This window comes from Helianthus annuus, chromosome 4, assembly GCF_002127325.2.
Source record: "Helianthus annuus cultivar XRQ/B chromosome 4, HanXRQr2.0-SUNRISE, whole genome shotgun sequence".
Taxonomy (NCBI): domain Eukaryota; kingdom Viridiplantae; phylum Streptophyta; class Magnoliopsida; order Asterales; family Asteraceae; genus Helianthus; species Helianthus annuus.
In genome coordinates, this window is record NC_035436.2 from 54,917,488 (window position 1) to 54,933,538 (window position 16,051).

Here is a 16,051-nt window from a genome sequence, read left to right on the forward strand (position 1 = left end):
TGCAAATTTGTCAAGTTTTATTATATAGACAAAAAATGATTATCCAGGTATAAATTTTGTGTTTTATAAAGTATTATTGTTAAAAGTGTTATTGCTTTTGTTTTAGTTTTAAATAGCAATTACACATTTCATATGAACTAATTTAAATACTGTATTAATTTTATAAATAGTAAAACTATATTTTTAAGGGTCCTCAATATTTTCAAACTTATAATATGAGTAAAAAAACCGCCGATTTTTAAATAATTTACCAACAAATAAAATTGTTAAAATTTTTTCCTTTTTTAAATTATATAACCGAAAATCTTCAATTTTCCATAATAAAATCAGCCAAATATTTATAGATTTACCTCCAAATTATTTTGATTTAAATCGTTTCCTTTTTAAAACTTATAACCGATTTTTTTTTAAATTTTAAACTTTCCTTTTTTACAATACACTCCAACACTATAAGAAGCTCTCTTCTTATTTCATACTACACACACTTAATGTTTTAGTCTAAAAACAAAACACCCTATCACAACATTAGAACATTTTTGAAGTTTGAGGTTTCGTAATTTCTCATACACGTAAGTGTTGTCTTTCTGTGTTATATTTATACATCTAACTTATTCGAATACCTATCTTAATTCATTTCAATGTTCTATATTGATACAACATTAGGCAATGCCTAAACGTGCAAAGCCTCAAACGTTACCTTCATTTCCACTTCCTACTGCTGCCCAACCTTCGAATAGTACGTATTTTATTCTTATTTCTGTTTATGAATATAATAAAAAAGCGTATAATATCTAAATATGTTACGTACCGTTAATTTTACTTTAATTATTTTAGTTGGTGTTGGTAGAAGTCCTTTGTTTAACATTACGAATGGTAATGTATCCAATTTTGTAGACATGAACTAAGTTTGTTTTTATAAATTGTCTTATTTTTTATATGCATTTTATTTTTCAGTTCATCCTAATCAAGTTGAGCGTCAAGTCTATGCTGAACGCAGAAAATTAAGAAAACTATATTCGGATAATAATAAAGCATACAATAGATCTTCGAGTTCTCAAAACGTCATTCGGTCATCCAACATTTCAATATCCGATACAAATGATTGTCGTGTCGTAACACCAATTCGGTCATCCTCTTATATCAATACCATGGATAGACGTATTTTGTCAACCATACTGTTAACAAGTCCGTACGAGGCGTATACATCAGGTTGGTCTTATTTAATTACATATTGAAAATGTGTTTATTATTAATGTCTTTCTTTTGATTAACATAACCAATTATACAAACCATATACATATTTCATACCGTCATTTTATCTTTTTTTGTTGCAGTTAAATATAGAAGAAGTCCATTATCTAATATTACAAATGGTAAATTCTATTATTTTTTACGAATGAATACAATTGTTCATTTATAATTTGATATTTGATTGACATACCTCCTTTTTTTCAGTTTCTCATAATCATGTTGAGCATCAAGAATGTGTTGAACGAAAAAAAATTAGGAAAGTATATTCAGATAACAAAAGTCGTGATGCCAATAATAAATCTTCCACTTCAGAGAACATTATTCGGCCAACCAACGTTTCAGTATCCAATACTAATGAATGTCGTGTCGTAACACCAATTCGTTCATCTTCCATTCCACAGAACGTCATTCGGCCAACCAACGTTGCACTTGAGTCTGGAGGAATTCCTTTGTCTGACATTACAAATGGTAAACTCTTTACTTTTTTAGATAGGTTTAAAATTTTAAATGTATTTTTTTTATTTTTTATGGATATCCATATTTTATTTCAGTTGCTCCTAATGATGTTGATCGTCAACAATCAGCTGAACGAAGAAAATTTAGGAAGTCACATTTAGATAATAAAAGAAGTCATGTGAATAACAAATCTTCCACTTCAAAAAATGTTACTCGGTCATCCAACGTTTCAACCTCCACTACAATTGGATGCCCGATCGTAACACCAATTCGTTCATCGTCTTATATGAATACCATCGATCGACGTTTTTGGCCAACCACACCTTTAACAAGTCCGTATGAAGCATCTACTTCAGGTTGGTGGTATTTTTTAACGGATTTCAGATTTTTTTATTATGATTTTGACTTTTTTATTTTATTTCCTTGATATCAATGTATAGGTGTCAAAGACAATGTGAATATTTATATGAGTCCATGTTTTACATTCCAAATAAATACAACTTCATCAACTCCACATTCAATAAATCAACCTTCGCTCTCAAGTGAAAGATCAAATTTGAAGACGATACGTAGAGGTAAAGAAAGGTTGTCTAATAAAGGTCGATGCGTACATCCTATTCCAATGGTTGACTTATCTTCCGACGATCCTATTATTCCTCAACAATTAGCTGAAGATCCTTATAAAGGAGTTTCTAATAGTAAGTAGCGTACACACTCACTACTTTAAATTTCATTTGAAGAACCTCACTATATTATTTTTGTAACAATGATCACAATTTGATATTTATATTTTTGTATAATAGATTATTTGGATCATGGAGATCAAGTAGTTGTATGTGGCGTATGTAACGCTAAGCTGTGGAAATTTGAAGCCGGAAAAGGAAGGGTTTACTTAGGAAGAACAAGTTACACGCTTTGTTGTGGTTATGGAAAAGTACATCTTCCAGATTTTAAAGAGACGTGTGAGGAATATCAAAATCTTTTCAAGAGTTTAGACGACAAGAGCAAGCATTTCTTACTGAATATTCGTCGTTTTAATTCTATGTTTGCTTTCACTTCAATGGGTGGTAAAGTTGATTCGAAAATAAATAGAGGAAATGCTCCGTATGTATACCGAATTAGTGGCGAGAATTATCATTCATTGGGAAGTCTTCTTCCTAAAGAAGGTGCTGAACCAAAATTTGTGCAGCTTTACATTTACGACACAGATAATGAAGTGTGTAATCGGAAAACCGTAGTTAGGTATCCTTTCAAACCATTTGATTATTTCTTTGTTTGATTTATTATTGGTTTTATGTTATATAAACACTTACCGATACATGTAGCGTTTGTATTACAATTGCATTACAGTAACTCAAAGAAAGCAGCTTCCGCAACTTCTGATTTGCTTGACACTGAACTCATACAGTATCTTAAGGTGGTTTTAGATTCAAATAATCAGCTGGTGAAAACTTATAGGCGTGTACGAGATTGGTTGGTTGATAATCCTCATGTTGACCTAAAACTACGGCTTAAGGCAAATAGGTCTAAAGATGGCCGTACATACAACCTACCGACGTCGTCCGAAGTTGCTGCGCTTATAGTTGGAAACATTGAGGAAGCTCTTGATAATCGTGATGTAGTTATTGAGTCAAAGAAAGATGGTCTACAGCGTATTAGCGAGCTTCATCCATCGTATCTCGCTCTTCAGTATCCACTGCTTTTCCCTTTTGGTGAAGATGGTTACCGAATTGATATTCTTCATAGAGAAGGAAGGGCATCAATTAAGAAGAAAGAGTCAAAATGTACAATGAGAGAGTATTTTTCTTACCATGTTCAAGATAGAGTCAATCATTTTTCTTTGATTCTTAATGCTCGAAGACTTTTGCAACAGTTCTTGGTTGACGTTTATACCATGATAGAAAGTGAACGATTACTATTCATACGTCTACAGCAAAGGAATCTCAGATCTGAGACATATGAGAACCTTAAGAAGCTTGGACAAAATGGTAATCCAGATATGCAAATGTTGGAACACGCGTACTACTACCGTCTTCATTTACCGGAGGATCGCGTTATATGAGGGAGAATTATTATGACGCGATGGCCATTTGTAAATGGTTTGGTTACCCCGATTTCTTCATTACGATAACTTGTAATCCGAAATGGCCGGAGATTAAATGATTTTTGAAGGACAAGAACATTAATCCGGAGGATAGACCAGACATTCTATGTCGATTGTTCAAAATTAAGCTTGACGCAATAATTAAAGACTTGCAAGAAAAATCTTTATTCGGCAACGCATCGGCAGGTAAGCATCCATTTAATTGAATTACTTTATTATAATATTAATAAAAATTAGTATTTTAATATTAATTATCCTGTTGCAGTTGTGTATACGATAGAGTTTCAAAAACGAGGTCTACCTCATGCCCATATCTGTCTGTTCTTAAATGACGAAAGCAAGCTTCCTTCGGTTGACCATGTTGACAACTTTATTTTTGCTGAGATACCTGACAAAAACTTAGATCCAGATCTGTATAATCTTGTCAGCGACTACATGATTCACGGTCCTTGTGGTGTTGCAAAACCAAATTGTCCGTGTATGGTTGAAGGTACCTGTTCGAAGAAATTTCCAAAGAAGTTCTCTGAGCAGACTACTCTAGATTCGAATGGTTATCCGGTATATAGACGAGCAGATTCTGGATTTTTTGTTGAGAAATCTGGTATTCAGCTTGATAACAGAAGTGTGGTTCCGTATAGCAAAACCCTTTTGAGACGTTATCAGGCACACATTAACGTCGAATGGTGTAACCAGGTTGCGTCCATAAAGTATTTGTTTAAATACATTAATAAAGGACCAGATATGGCAGAATTTGGTTTTGTACAAAATGCCGATGAAGGTCAGCTTGAAGATAGTAAAGATGAAATCAAAGAGTATTACGATTGCAGATATCTATCGGCTTGCGAAGCTACATGGTGCATCTTTGCATTTTATGTTCATTACCGGTATCCATCCGTAATGAGGCTTCCGTTTCATCTACCAGATAAACAAAACGTTGTATACGGCCCTGATAACGATCTTGATAGTGTTCTTTATAAATCATCTGTTGCTTCTGCAATGTTTTTGGGTTGGATGGAAAAGAACGAAAAAGATCTGTTGGCGCGCAGTCTTACTTACATTGAGTTCCCTACTAAATTTGTTTGGAAGCAGCAGGAAAGGGTATGGGATAAGCGGATAATAGGCAAAAGCATTGGTCGAATTCACTGTGTTAATCCTTCTATGGGCGAGGCTTACTTTTTAAGAATCCTTCTTAATAAGGTAAAAGGGCCTAAGTCTTTAGAAGAGATTCGTACTGTTAATGGAGAAGTCTTCCCAACATTTAGAGATGCGTGCTACGCTAGAGGCCTTTTAGACGACGATAAGGAGTATATAGAAGTTATCAAAGAGGCATACTACACAGGTTCAGGATACTATCTTCGTAATCTGTTTGCTACAATGTTGGCGTCTAATACATTATCAAGGTCGGAACATGTTTGGGAAAACACATGGGAGTACCTTTCGGATGGTATTTTATACAATCGTCAAAAGCTTTTGAGGATCGAAGGTACGCAAATTGCTATTTAATATTTTCACATTTATGTCTTATATATAAGTGTTTATGAAATTCATTTATTACTTATAAGAATTTTAATAATTAAATAATTTTTTCATATAATTGTAATAGGTTTGTCTCTTCCAGAAGAACAAATAAGGAACCTAACGTTGCTGGAAATTGAGCGTTACTTATTACGTAACAACTCAAGTTTAAGTCGGTTTCCGTCTATGCCTCAACCCGACAGTGAGTCAATATATTCAGCAGACAACCGTTTAGTTGCTGACGAGCTTCGGTACGATGTAAGCGCTACTGCCATCGAATTTGATAATAATTCAAGAAGCCTAACCGATGAGCAGCGTTTAGTGTTTGATGAGATAATTGCAGCAGTTAATAGTAATGCTGGTGGTGTGTTCTTCGTCTATGGCTACGGAGGGACTGGAAGACGTTTATGTGGAAGACATTATCTGCATCTGTTAGATGTAAAGGATATATTGTACTTAATGTTGCATCAAGTGGTATCGCATCTCTTTTGTTACCTGGTGGACGTACTGCACATTCAAGGTTTCATATACTTTTGAATTTAACAGAAAGCTCGATGTGTTTTATTAAACCGGATGATGACGTTGCTGATTTATTAAGGAAAACGAAATTGATAATTTGGGATGAAGCACCGATGAATCATAAACATGTGTTTGAAGCACTTGACCGAACAATGAAAGATATTTTCAAATGTGAGATGACCTTTGGTCGTAAAGTTATGGTGTTCGGTTGTCACAACCCCCGGTCCCTAGTTCCCGGGAACGGGCGGCCGTGAGCCAGTTTCGGTGGTATCACATTTATTTATCCAATTTGGCAGCGGAAATTTTCATCAGGACCGTAGTTAGGAAATATTTTAATCAGAGTAAACCACCATGATTTATAATATTGAACATATGGGTAAAACCCAAGTTTTTCAATACACACGTTTCATAGGAATAAATCCTATTTATTGAATAAAAACATCCATTTTATTATTAGGTAACTTTATTGTCACTTTTCCAAGCCTCCAGTGTTGTCCAGCTGGCTTCTATTTGGCTTTCACATTTTGTTACCTGAAACGCGTTTTAAAAACATTTTGTCAGTGGGAAATACTGGTGAGTGAATCCCAGTTTAATCAGGTTTAAATAAAATTCACAGTGAACAGTATTGAGGGCGATCCCGCAATTACATTTGTTTCCAAGTTATATCAATTATCACCCGTTGGTACTGTCGACACCCGACTTGTGGAAATGTTACTCCTTAACCAGGTTGTAACCAATTTTGTATACAAAACCCCAACATACCCACGATAATTGTATTCTTACAAATACTCAATAACTGTCATTCGCATGGAAAAGTATGTAAGGTTTTGTAAAAACAGTTAACAAAAAGGAGATTACTAACTTTGCTGTTTTAGGTTATTCTTTAGGGTTTCCTGGTGAATATCTATAATTTACACAATGCACGTGTGTTAGTATAATAACCCATTTTAACATTAGTAATACCCTCCCCGAGACGGTATTCCAACGACTACGTCGGGCAGAACCACGACAGCCGTTACGGAACCCTAGATCAATCGGGCAGCGTATCTAATACGTCTCCAGGGGTTATAATACTTACATCGTAGCAGAACCTCGCTATTTTAGGGGGTATAATGCCCGGGTATAGTAACGCCACTACAGAAAATTAAGAAAGAAAGAAAGTTGAGAGCGAGACGGACTGAAGGCCGTTGCCTTCTATTTATAGGGCTGTAATCTCGTCCCCTCGCGGCCTGCGTTAATAATGGGCTAAGCTCACGCGGCCCGCGTCAATGCTGGGTCAACGCGTAGCTTGGCCCGGTCACCACCTAGGTTCGCCGTGTGTTGGGCCACGTGGCGGCCCAGGGCTTTGCCAGATTTTAAAACGCTCGCGGCCCGCTTTAACTTAAGCAATCTTGTACGCGGCCCGCTTTAACTTAAGATTTTGGCGAAGTCTGGTTATACCCTTACACGGCCCGCGTTAAGTTGAGGTGAGGCCCTACGCGGCCCGCCTCAGCTTAATAATTATTGTTTTTAATTTATTTTATATATTATATTCTAATTTGGGCTCGGTTTTCACATACGGGGTGCATATAAAGACATATTGATATATTTAAAGATATGTTAGGGTGTCGGAAATATTATGAGGGTGTCGGTTTTACCGAGGGTTGTTATATCCTCCCAACCTTGTTTTAGAGCTCGTCCTCGAGATCTATTGGAACAAGTGTGGATATTTCTTTTGCATTTCTGATTCAAGTTCCCATGTATATTCAGGTCCTCTTTTGGAGTCCCATTTCACTTTGACCAGAACTAATCTCTTATACTTGAGATTTTTAATTTTTCTATCTTCAATCTGTAGAGGCCTCTCTACAAATTTGAGTTGTTCATTAACCTCTATATCTTTGAGAGGTACTACGAGTGATTCATCAGCTAGGCACTTTTTGAGATTAGATACATGAAATACATCATGTATTCCTACCATTTCCTCTGGCAGTTGTAGCTGATAGGCTACAGGTCCTATTCTTTTAAGAATTTGGAAAGGTCCAATATACCTGGGACTTAACTTTCCTCTTTTGATGAATCTTACCACTCCTTTCCAGGGAGAGACTTTCAATAATACTTTATCTCCCACTTGAAATTCTAATGGTTTGCGTCTGTTATCGGCATAACTCTTTTGTCGATCACGTGCTGTTTTCAGTCGTTCCTTGACTTGAATGATTTTATCAGTTGTTTCTTGTACTATCTCGGGTCCAGATAATTGTTTTTCCCCAATTTCTGCCCAACAGACTGGGGTTCTGCACTTTCGTCCATAAAGTGCTTCGAATGGTGCAGCATTGATACTTGTGTGATAACTGTTATTATAAGAAAATTCTATTAAAGGTAAGTGTTCGTCCCAATTACCTCCAAAATCAATTACACAAGCTCTAAGCATGTCCTCCATTGTCTGAATTGTCCTTTCGCTTTGTCCGTCCGTTTGAGGATGATAAGCTGTGCTTAGATTTATCCTGGTTCCCATTGCTTTTTGGAAACTTGACCAAAAATGAGAAGTAAAACGGCTATCTCTATCGGAAACAATTGATAAAGGAATGCCATGTAATGAAACAATTTCATTTACATATAATTTGGCTAATTGTTCCATACTAAAGGTTTCCTTCATTGGTAAGAAATGAGCTGACTTGGTTAACCTATCTACAATCACCCAGATTGTATCATTACCTTTCCTTGTTTTAGGCAATTTGGTAACAAAATCCATTGTTATCAATTCCCATTTCCAAACTGGTATTTCTAATTATTGTAACAAACCTGAGGGTTTCTGATGTTCAGCTTTAACTTGTGAGCAAGTTAAACATTTAGAAACATAAGCTGCTATATCCTTTTTCATTCCTATCCACCAGAAATTTTTCCTTAAATCCTGGTACATTTTATCACTTCCTGGATGCATCGTATATTTAGACTTATGAGCTTCTTCTAATATACAGTGACGTAAATTTCCTAATTTAGGTATCCACATTCTCTTTTTATGGAACCTCCAAATTCCATCTGTTCCTTGTTCTAATTCCTTAATCATTCCCTTTAATTTTTCAGTATCCTCCTTGATTACTGATTCTTGTGCTTTTCTAATCTGATTGTTTAAATCTACTTGTAGATTTAATTTAAGAGAACGTACCCTTTTTGGCTTTTCGTGATACTTTCGACTTAAAGCATCAGCCACCACATTGGCTTTTCCTGCATGATACTGGATATTACAATCATAATCACTAAGTAACTCCATCCAGCGTCTCTGTCTCATATTCAACTCTTTTTGCCCGAAGACATATCTTAAACTCTTATGATCCGTGAATATGGTAAACTTACTACCATAAAGATAATGTCTCCAAATCTTAAGGGCAAAAATTATGGCTCCTAATTCCAAATCATGGGTCGAATAATTTTCTTCATGACTCTTAAGCTGTCTAGATGCATAAGCTATAACCTTTTGGCGTTGCATTAATACGCATCCGTAACCTAACTTAGAAGCGTCACAAAAGACTACAAAGTCTTCAGTTCCTTCTGGTAACGCTAGTATCGGTGTATGGGTTAATCTTTGCTTAAGAATTCTAAAGGCTTCTTCTTGTTTTGGTCCCCATTCAAACTTAACAGATTTACAGGTTAACTTAGTTAAAGGAATGGCTATTCTAGAAAAATCTCGGATAAATCTTCTATAATAACCGGCCAATCCTAAGAAACTTCTAACCTCAGTTGGTGACTCTGGGGTTTTCCATTTGGTAATTGCCTCGATTTTCGTTGGATCTACATGAATTCCTTCATGGTTAACTAAATGTCCGAGAAATTGTACTTGTTCTAACCAAAACTCACACTTTGAAAATTTAGCATAAAGCTTTTCCTTTCTCAATAAACTTAAAAGTAAGTGCAAGTGCTTTGCATGCTCTTCTTTACTTTTAGAGTAAATTAGAATATCATCTATGAAAACAATTATGAATTTATCCAAATATGGCTTACATATTCGGTTCATCATGTCCATAAATGCGGCTGGGGCATTGGTTAAACCAAATGGCATGACAGTAAATTCATAATGACCATACCTTGTTCTGAATGCGGTTTTAGGAATGTCCTCTTCCTGTACCTTTAATTGATGATATCCTGATCTTAAATCGATTTTAGAGAAAAATCGAGCTCCTTGAAGTTGATCAAACAAATCATCGATTCTTGGTAATGGATACCGGTTCTTAATCGTGACTTTGTTCAACTCATGGTAGTCAATGCACATACGCATTGATCCGTCCTTCTTTTTGACAAATAAAATCGGTGCTCCCCATGGCGATGAGCTTGGCTGTATAAATCCTTTCTCCATCAATTCGTCTAATTGTTTCTTCAGTTCTTGCATTTCAGGGGGTGCCAAACGATAAGGTACTTTGGCAATCGGTGCTGTCCCTGGTAACAGGTGAATTCTGAATTCAACTTCCCTGTCTGGCGGTAGTCCTGGCAATTCTTCTGGAAAGACATCTGAAAATTGGGACACTACTGGAATGTCTTTTAACTCTTTTCCTTTAGTGTTAGTGATTATAGAAATCAAATACACTATAGATCCTTTCCTTATACAACTTGCAGTTTTCATCACAGAGATGAATTTAGTGGATCTAGATGGCTTATCTCCTTTAATTGTGATCTTTTCACCTCTTGGTGATTTTATCTGTATTGACTTTTGATCACATAAGATATTTGCTTTATTGGCTATTAACCAATCCATTCCTAATATGACATCATATCCTACCAGATTCATTGGGTAAAGGTTTGCAATAAATTTTTGATTAAAAATTTCTATTCTTGCTCCCTGCAAGATTTCAGAAATTCTAACGGTTTCTCCATTTGCGGTTTCTACTAAACATTCTTGTGGTAGTTTAGTTAATGATTGATTTAGGAGTTTGCAAAATGAAGTATTAATAAAACTTTGGTTGGCACCAGAGTCAAATAATACTTTAGCAAAAATATCATTAACTAAAAACGTACCAGCAATTACATCTGGAATCATCCTGGCTTCATCTGCAGTTAAAACGAATGCTCTAGCATTTTTAGTATTCTTGTTGTTTGCAGCTGGAGTCAATTTTGGGCAGTTGGTCTTAATATGACCTTTTTCTCCACAGTTGTAGCACATTCCATTACTGGCTTTTCTTCTGCAATTTTCTTCCTTGTGTCCTGGCGCCTTACAGTAATTGCAGTAAGTAGAGCATCTTCCAAAATGCTTCTTCTTGCAGTTCCTGCAGTATGGTGCAGAGGTAGAACCTATATTTCTACGGTTGGAATTCCCAGAACGGAATTCTTGGGTAAGCCTTTGGGTTAGGTTTCTCCTCTGGTCTTCTTCTCTAGTACGGATTAACTCATCTGTCAAGGTATTGGCTAGTTCTACAGCTTCTTCTATAGTTTGGGGTCTAGCTGCCTTGACTACATGTCTAATCTCTCCAATTAATCCCCAGATATAACGGGAGATTAATACCGGTTCAGGTGATGCAAGGGTTGGTACTATCCTAGCATACTCAAAGAATGTGGTAGTGTAACCCTTACTGTCTACGCCGGTCATTCTAAGATTCAGAAACTTATTTGCTATCTGTTCCTTTTCATTGGGAGGGCAGAATTTCCTTTCTACCATATTTTTAAATTCCTCCCATTCCATGTTATAAATCTTATCACTTCCTCTTGACTGGAGGATAATGTTCCACCATTCTAAGGCTGCGTTTTTAAACAGATTTGAAGCAAACATTATCTTATCTTCTTCAGCACATTTGCTTATTTTTAGAACGGCCTCAGTTTTCTCTATCCAGCGTAAGGCTGCAATGGGTCCTTCATTGCCCGAGAATTCTATTGGTTTACAGGACCAGAATTCTTTGTAAGAACAACCATATGGCATGGTTCTTCTTATTTTGGGAATGGGCGCTTGAAGTATGGGTCCATTGTTCACGCTGTTTTCCAGTTCACTTGTTCGTTTACTGCTATGCTTACTTTTATTATTCGCTTCTTGAACCGTTTGAATAATAAATGGCATTGCATCTACAATTATGCACGTATTTCCGTAATTTATTTCCTAACACTTTGAATTTTGATGTCAGCAGAACACTTCTGTGGCTGAATCAGTGGCATAGCTCTGATACCACCTTCTGTCACAACCCCCGGTCCCTAGTTCCCGGGAACGGGCGGCCGTGAGCCAGTTTCGGTGGTATCACATTTATTTATCCAATTTGGCAGCGGAAATTTTCATCAGGACCGTAGTTAGGAAATATCTTAATCAGAGTAAACCACTATGATTTATAATATTGAACATATGGGTAAAACCCAAGTTTTTCAATACACACGTTTCATAGGAATAAATCCTATTTATTGAATAAAAACATCCATTTTATTATTAGGTAACTTTATTGCCACTTTTCCAAGCCTCCAGTGCTGTCCAGCTGGCTTCTATTTGGCTTTCACATTTTGTTACCTGAAACGCGTTTTAAAAACATTTTGTCAGTGGGAAATACTGGTGAGTGAATCCCAGTTTAATCAGGTTTAAATAAAATTCACAGTGAACAGTATTGAGGGCGATCCCGCAATTACACTTGTTTCCAAGTTATATCAATTATCACCCGTTGGTACTGTCGACACCCGACTTGTGGAAATGTTACTCCTTAACCAGGTTGTAACCAATTTTGTATACAAAACCCCAACATACCCACGATAATTGTATTCTTACAAATACTCAATAACTGTCATTCGCATGGAAAAGTATGTAAGGTTTTGTAAAAACAGTTAACAAAAAGGAGATTACTCACTTTGCTGTTTTAGGTTATTCTTTAGGGTTTCCTGGTGAATATCTATAATTTACACAATGCACGTGTGTTAGTATAATAACCCATTTTAACATTAGTAATACCCTCCCCGAGACGGTATTCCAACGACTACGTCGGGCAGAACCACGACAGCCGTTACGGAACCCTAGATCAATCGGGCAGCGTATCTAATACGTCTCCAGGGGTTATAATACTTACATCGTAGCAGAACCTCGCTATTTTAGGGGGTATAATGCCCGGGTATAGTAACGCCACTACAGAAAATTAAGAAAGAAAGAAAGTTGAGAGCGAGACGGACTGAAGGCCGTTGCCTTCTATTTATAGGGCTGTAATCTTGTCCCCTCGCGGCCCGCGTTAATAATGGGCTAAGCTCACGCGGCCCGCGTCAATGCTGGGTCAACGCGTAGCTTGGCCCGGTCACCACCTAGGTTCGCCGTGTGTTGGGCCACGTGGCGGCCCAGGGCTTTGCCAGATTTTAAAACGCTCGCGGCCCGCTTTAACTTAAGCAATCTTGTACGCGGCCCGCTTTAACTTAAGATTTTGGCGAAGTCTGGTTATACCCTTACACGGTCCGCGTTAAGTTGAGGTGAGGCCCTACGCGGCCCGCCTCAGCTTAATAATTATTGTTTTTAATTTATTTTATATATTATATTCTAATTTGGGCTCGGTTTCACATACGGGGTGCATATAAAGACATATTGATATATTTAAAGATATGTTAGGGTGTCGGAAATATTATGAGAGTGTCGGTTTTACCGAGGGTTGTTATATCGGTGGTGACTTTAGACAGATACTTCTGGTTGTACCAAATGGCAGTAGGCGAGAAATTGTGAATGCTTCAATCACTTCGTCGTATATTTGGAGTAGTTGCAAGGTCCTTACGTTAACCAAAAACATGAGGTTAACCGTAGGAGCAAACGCATCTGATATAGAAGAGATTAAAGCTTTTGCGAATTGGTTGCTCGAGTTGGGGGAGGGAAAAATTGGTGGCAGTGACGATTGTGATGTCACACCCCAACTGATGGCGGAAACATCGGGATGAGACGAAGTGTGTATAGATTGCTAGAGACGTCATAACACTATGTGACAATATTTAATTAAATTCAAATTTCATTTCAAAACTAAAAGTCATACAAGATTCAAAAGAAATGACAACATTGTTTCATCATAACATAACAAACAAACGATAGATTAATCTAGGTGTGTATCTAGTCCACCCTAAACTTGTTTCATCAATCATCCATACTTCATTAGTCAACCTGCAACATGTATTAAAGTAGAGTTTCAATGCAAAGGCAATGAGCGAGTATACAAGTTTGTTTACATAGCATAATAGAATAAAAGGCTCAAATCCAACATGATTCATAATATGTGAATTACTAGTATGCAATTTTGGCGTACACTACGATCAAACCCAAGAATCCAACGCATAAAATAGCCTAATCCCAATTGATAGCGGGATGGTAAATGTTTAACTTAACAATACCCCAAGTTTAACGGGCGGTGCGTAAATCCTATAGCGCTATAATTGTTAAGGTGGGCTAGCAAAGTTAATGAGCATATACGTTCCAAATCGTTCAAATAGAGCATACAAGAATCATAAGTAAAGCACATTAGTTTCATGTTTGTACAAGGATTGAGTATGTTTAGTTTAGTTTAAAGATGTTTGCATAATTATACATGTTGCATCCCAAAGTGTAAAGGGGAAAAAGAGATCGAATATACTCACCGAATTGCTAAGTCTTCCGATTATCCATATGACGAGTTGATGAGATTGGGCGGATGGAACACCGGAAGTCACCCTATATGGGTAAACGGGGGTGTATGAGTATTCGGAATTATGATGGAGGAACGGAATTGGAATTTAGGGTATATCTAGTTAATATAAAGATGAATACATTACTATATATTTATATAGTTTATGTAAGAATTATAAATCGAGTCTTGTCAAGAGAATTGATGAAATGATGTCAAATAAATATATATTTGTATTTATTTTATAAGAAAAAAATTAAACGAATTTAATAGGTTTCGACTTATAAAATTAACGCATTTCGTTATATTAAATTTTATGAAAAACGGGCAGAGTTTCCTCTGTTTTTGGACGATCCGACAATCAAGTTGTCTCTACATTTCTCAAAACTCAATTAATTCAAAATCAATTCAGTAACAATAACAATATATGCGTAATATATGACGTATGATATCGCAAATAACACAAATACATATAATTTTGTAACGACATGTTGGTATTATAATCTCTTTTTCTTGTGCAAGACTTAATGTATGTTTAACAGTTTTACCAATGATAAGCAAAACAACAATATAGAGTAGATTGAAACGAAACGAGTGAAAAGAGTCGATACCGAACGGTGCTGTTGGCCGAGTTGACTGACCGAATCTGAACATCAGACCTGCTGAACCGAACAAGCCGGACTGTTGACTATTGTTGACCGAACCGAAGTCGTTGACCGAGCATGACTTTATGACCCGCGCCCGAAACTGCCCGCTTGGACTCGTTGACTGCCCTTGACCGTCGACCCGAACCTCAAGCCGTAACCCAAAACAAAACTGAAGTTTAAACGTATAAAGCTTGAAACCCTTACCGGAACTGAGCCGCGACTGAACCGGTTGACCAAATTGACTGACGTTGACCTGACACGAGAATCGGCACTCGAACTTGACCGAGACTCAAGCTGGACCAATCTACAAATCTGATTCGAAACTGAACCATAACATACCCAAATCGAACCCGAACCAGATCGCCACCTCCACTGTCTTCGTTCCTGTCCGTTCACCACCTACATCCGTCGTTATCGTCGGCAAACCGCCGCCGACGCTGCTGCCACCAGAAGTGGTGTCGGCCGCTGCTGAAGAGAGGAAGAGAGATGAGCGAGGGGGGCGGTGTTCGTGCGTAGTCGGAGAAGAAGGAGGCACCGGAGAGTCACCGGACACCGTTGTTTTTACCGGTGGTCTTCGTCGGAGGGAACGAGAGGAAGCAGAGGGGTATGGGTGAGGAAGTAGAAGGTTGTGGTGGTGTGTAGGGTGTGGCCGGAGATGAACAGATGAAGGGGGCGGCGCCGGATTCTAGTCGGAACCCTACTCCGGTCGCCGGAGTATTGAGAGGAGGCAGGGAAATGCAAGTGTCGGCTGATGCTTTCAAGGTTAGGGTTTGGGTATTTTATTTATTCAGGTAAATACACAAATAGCCTCTCAAGTTTAGGAGTTACTTAAATAGTTAACTTAACTTATCTTGGTTTTGAGTTTGATTTACTATAGCTAACTAGGTTATACGTATATTCTAAAAGAACTAATCTTTACAGTTAAATTAACTGGGTTAATTTGTATCATTTTCTAACTTTAAAGTTCAACGAGACTAATTTGATTATTATAAAAATAAACTTTAAAA

At 37.0% G+C, this 16,051-nt stretch overlaps 1 protein-coding gene across 1 annotated transcript; it reads left to right on the forward strand.

Annotated features, from left to right (window-relative positions):
- The first annotated feature begins 666 nt into the window (after positions 1-666).
- LOC110933417 lies at positions 667-15,658 on the forward strand. Its single transcript, XM_022176641.1, has 13 exons — positions 667-736; positions 835-873; positions 955-1,209; positions 1,335-1,373; positions 1,456-1,719; positions 1,803-2,063; positions 2,148-2,405; positions 2,511-2,949; positions 3,058-3,760; positions 3,880-3,997; positions 4,077-5,294; positions 5,415-5,764; positions 15,404-15,658. The coding sequence occupies exons 1-13, from the start codon at positions 667-669 to the stop codon at positions 15,656-15,658; spliced, it is 4,269 nt and encodes a 1,422-aa protein (XP_022032333.1).
- The last annotated feature ends 393 nt before the right edge of the window (positions 15,659-16,051 follow it).

What these genes read in the sequence shown, in the direction of transcription:
- LOC110933417 (XM_022176641.1), top strand. Translation starts at nt 667, where the DNA reads ATGCCTAAACGTGCAAAGCCTCAAACGTTACCTTCATTTCCACTTCCT. An exon ending in GTACGAGGCGTATACATCAG is followed by an intron (nt 1,210 to 1,334) that starts GTTGGTCTTATT and finishes TTTTTGTTGCAG; the next exon opens with TTAAATATAGAAGAAGTCCA. An exon ending in TTTGTCTGACATTACAAATG is followed by an intron (nt 1,720 to 1,802) that starts GTAAACTCTTTA and finishes ATTTTATTTCAG; the next exon opens with TTGCTCCTAATGATGTTGAT.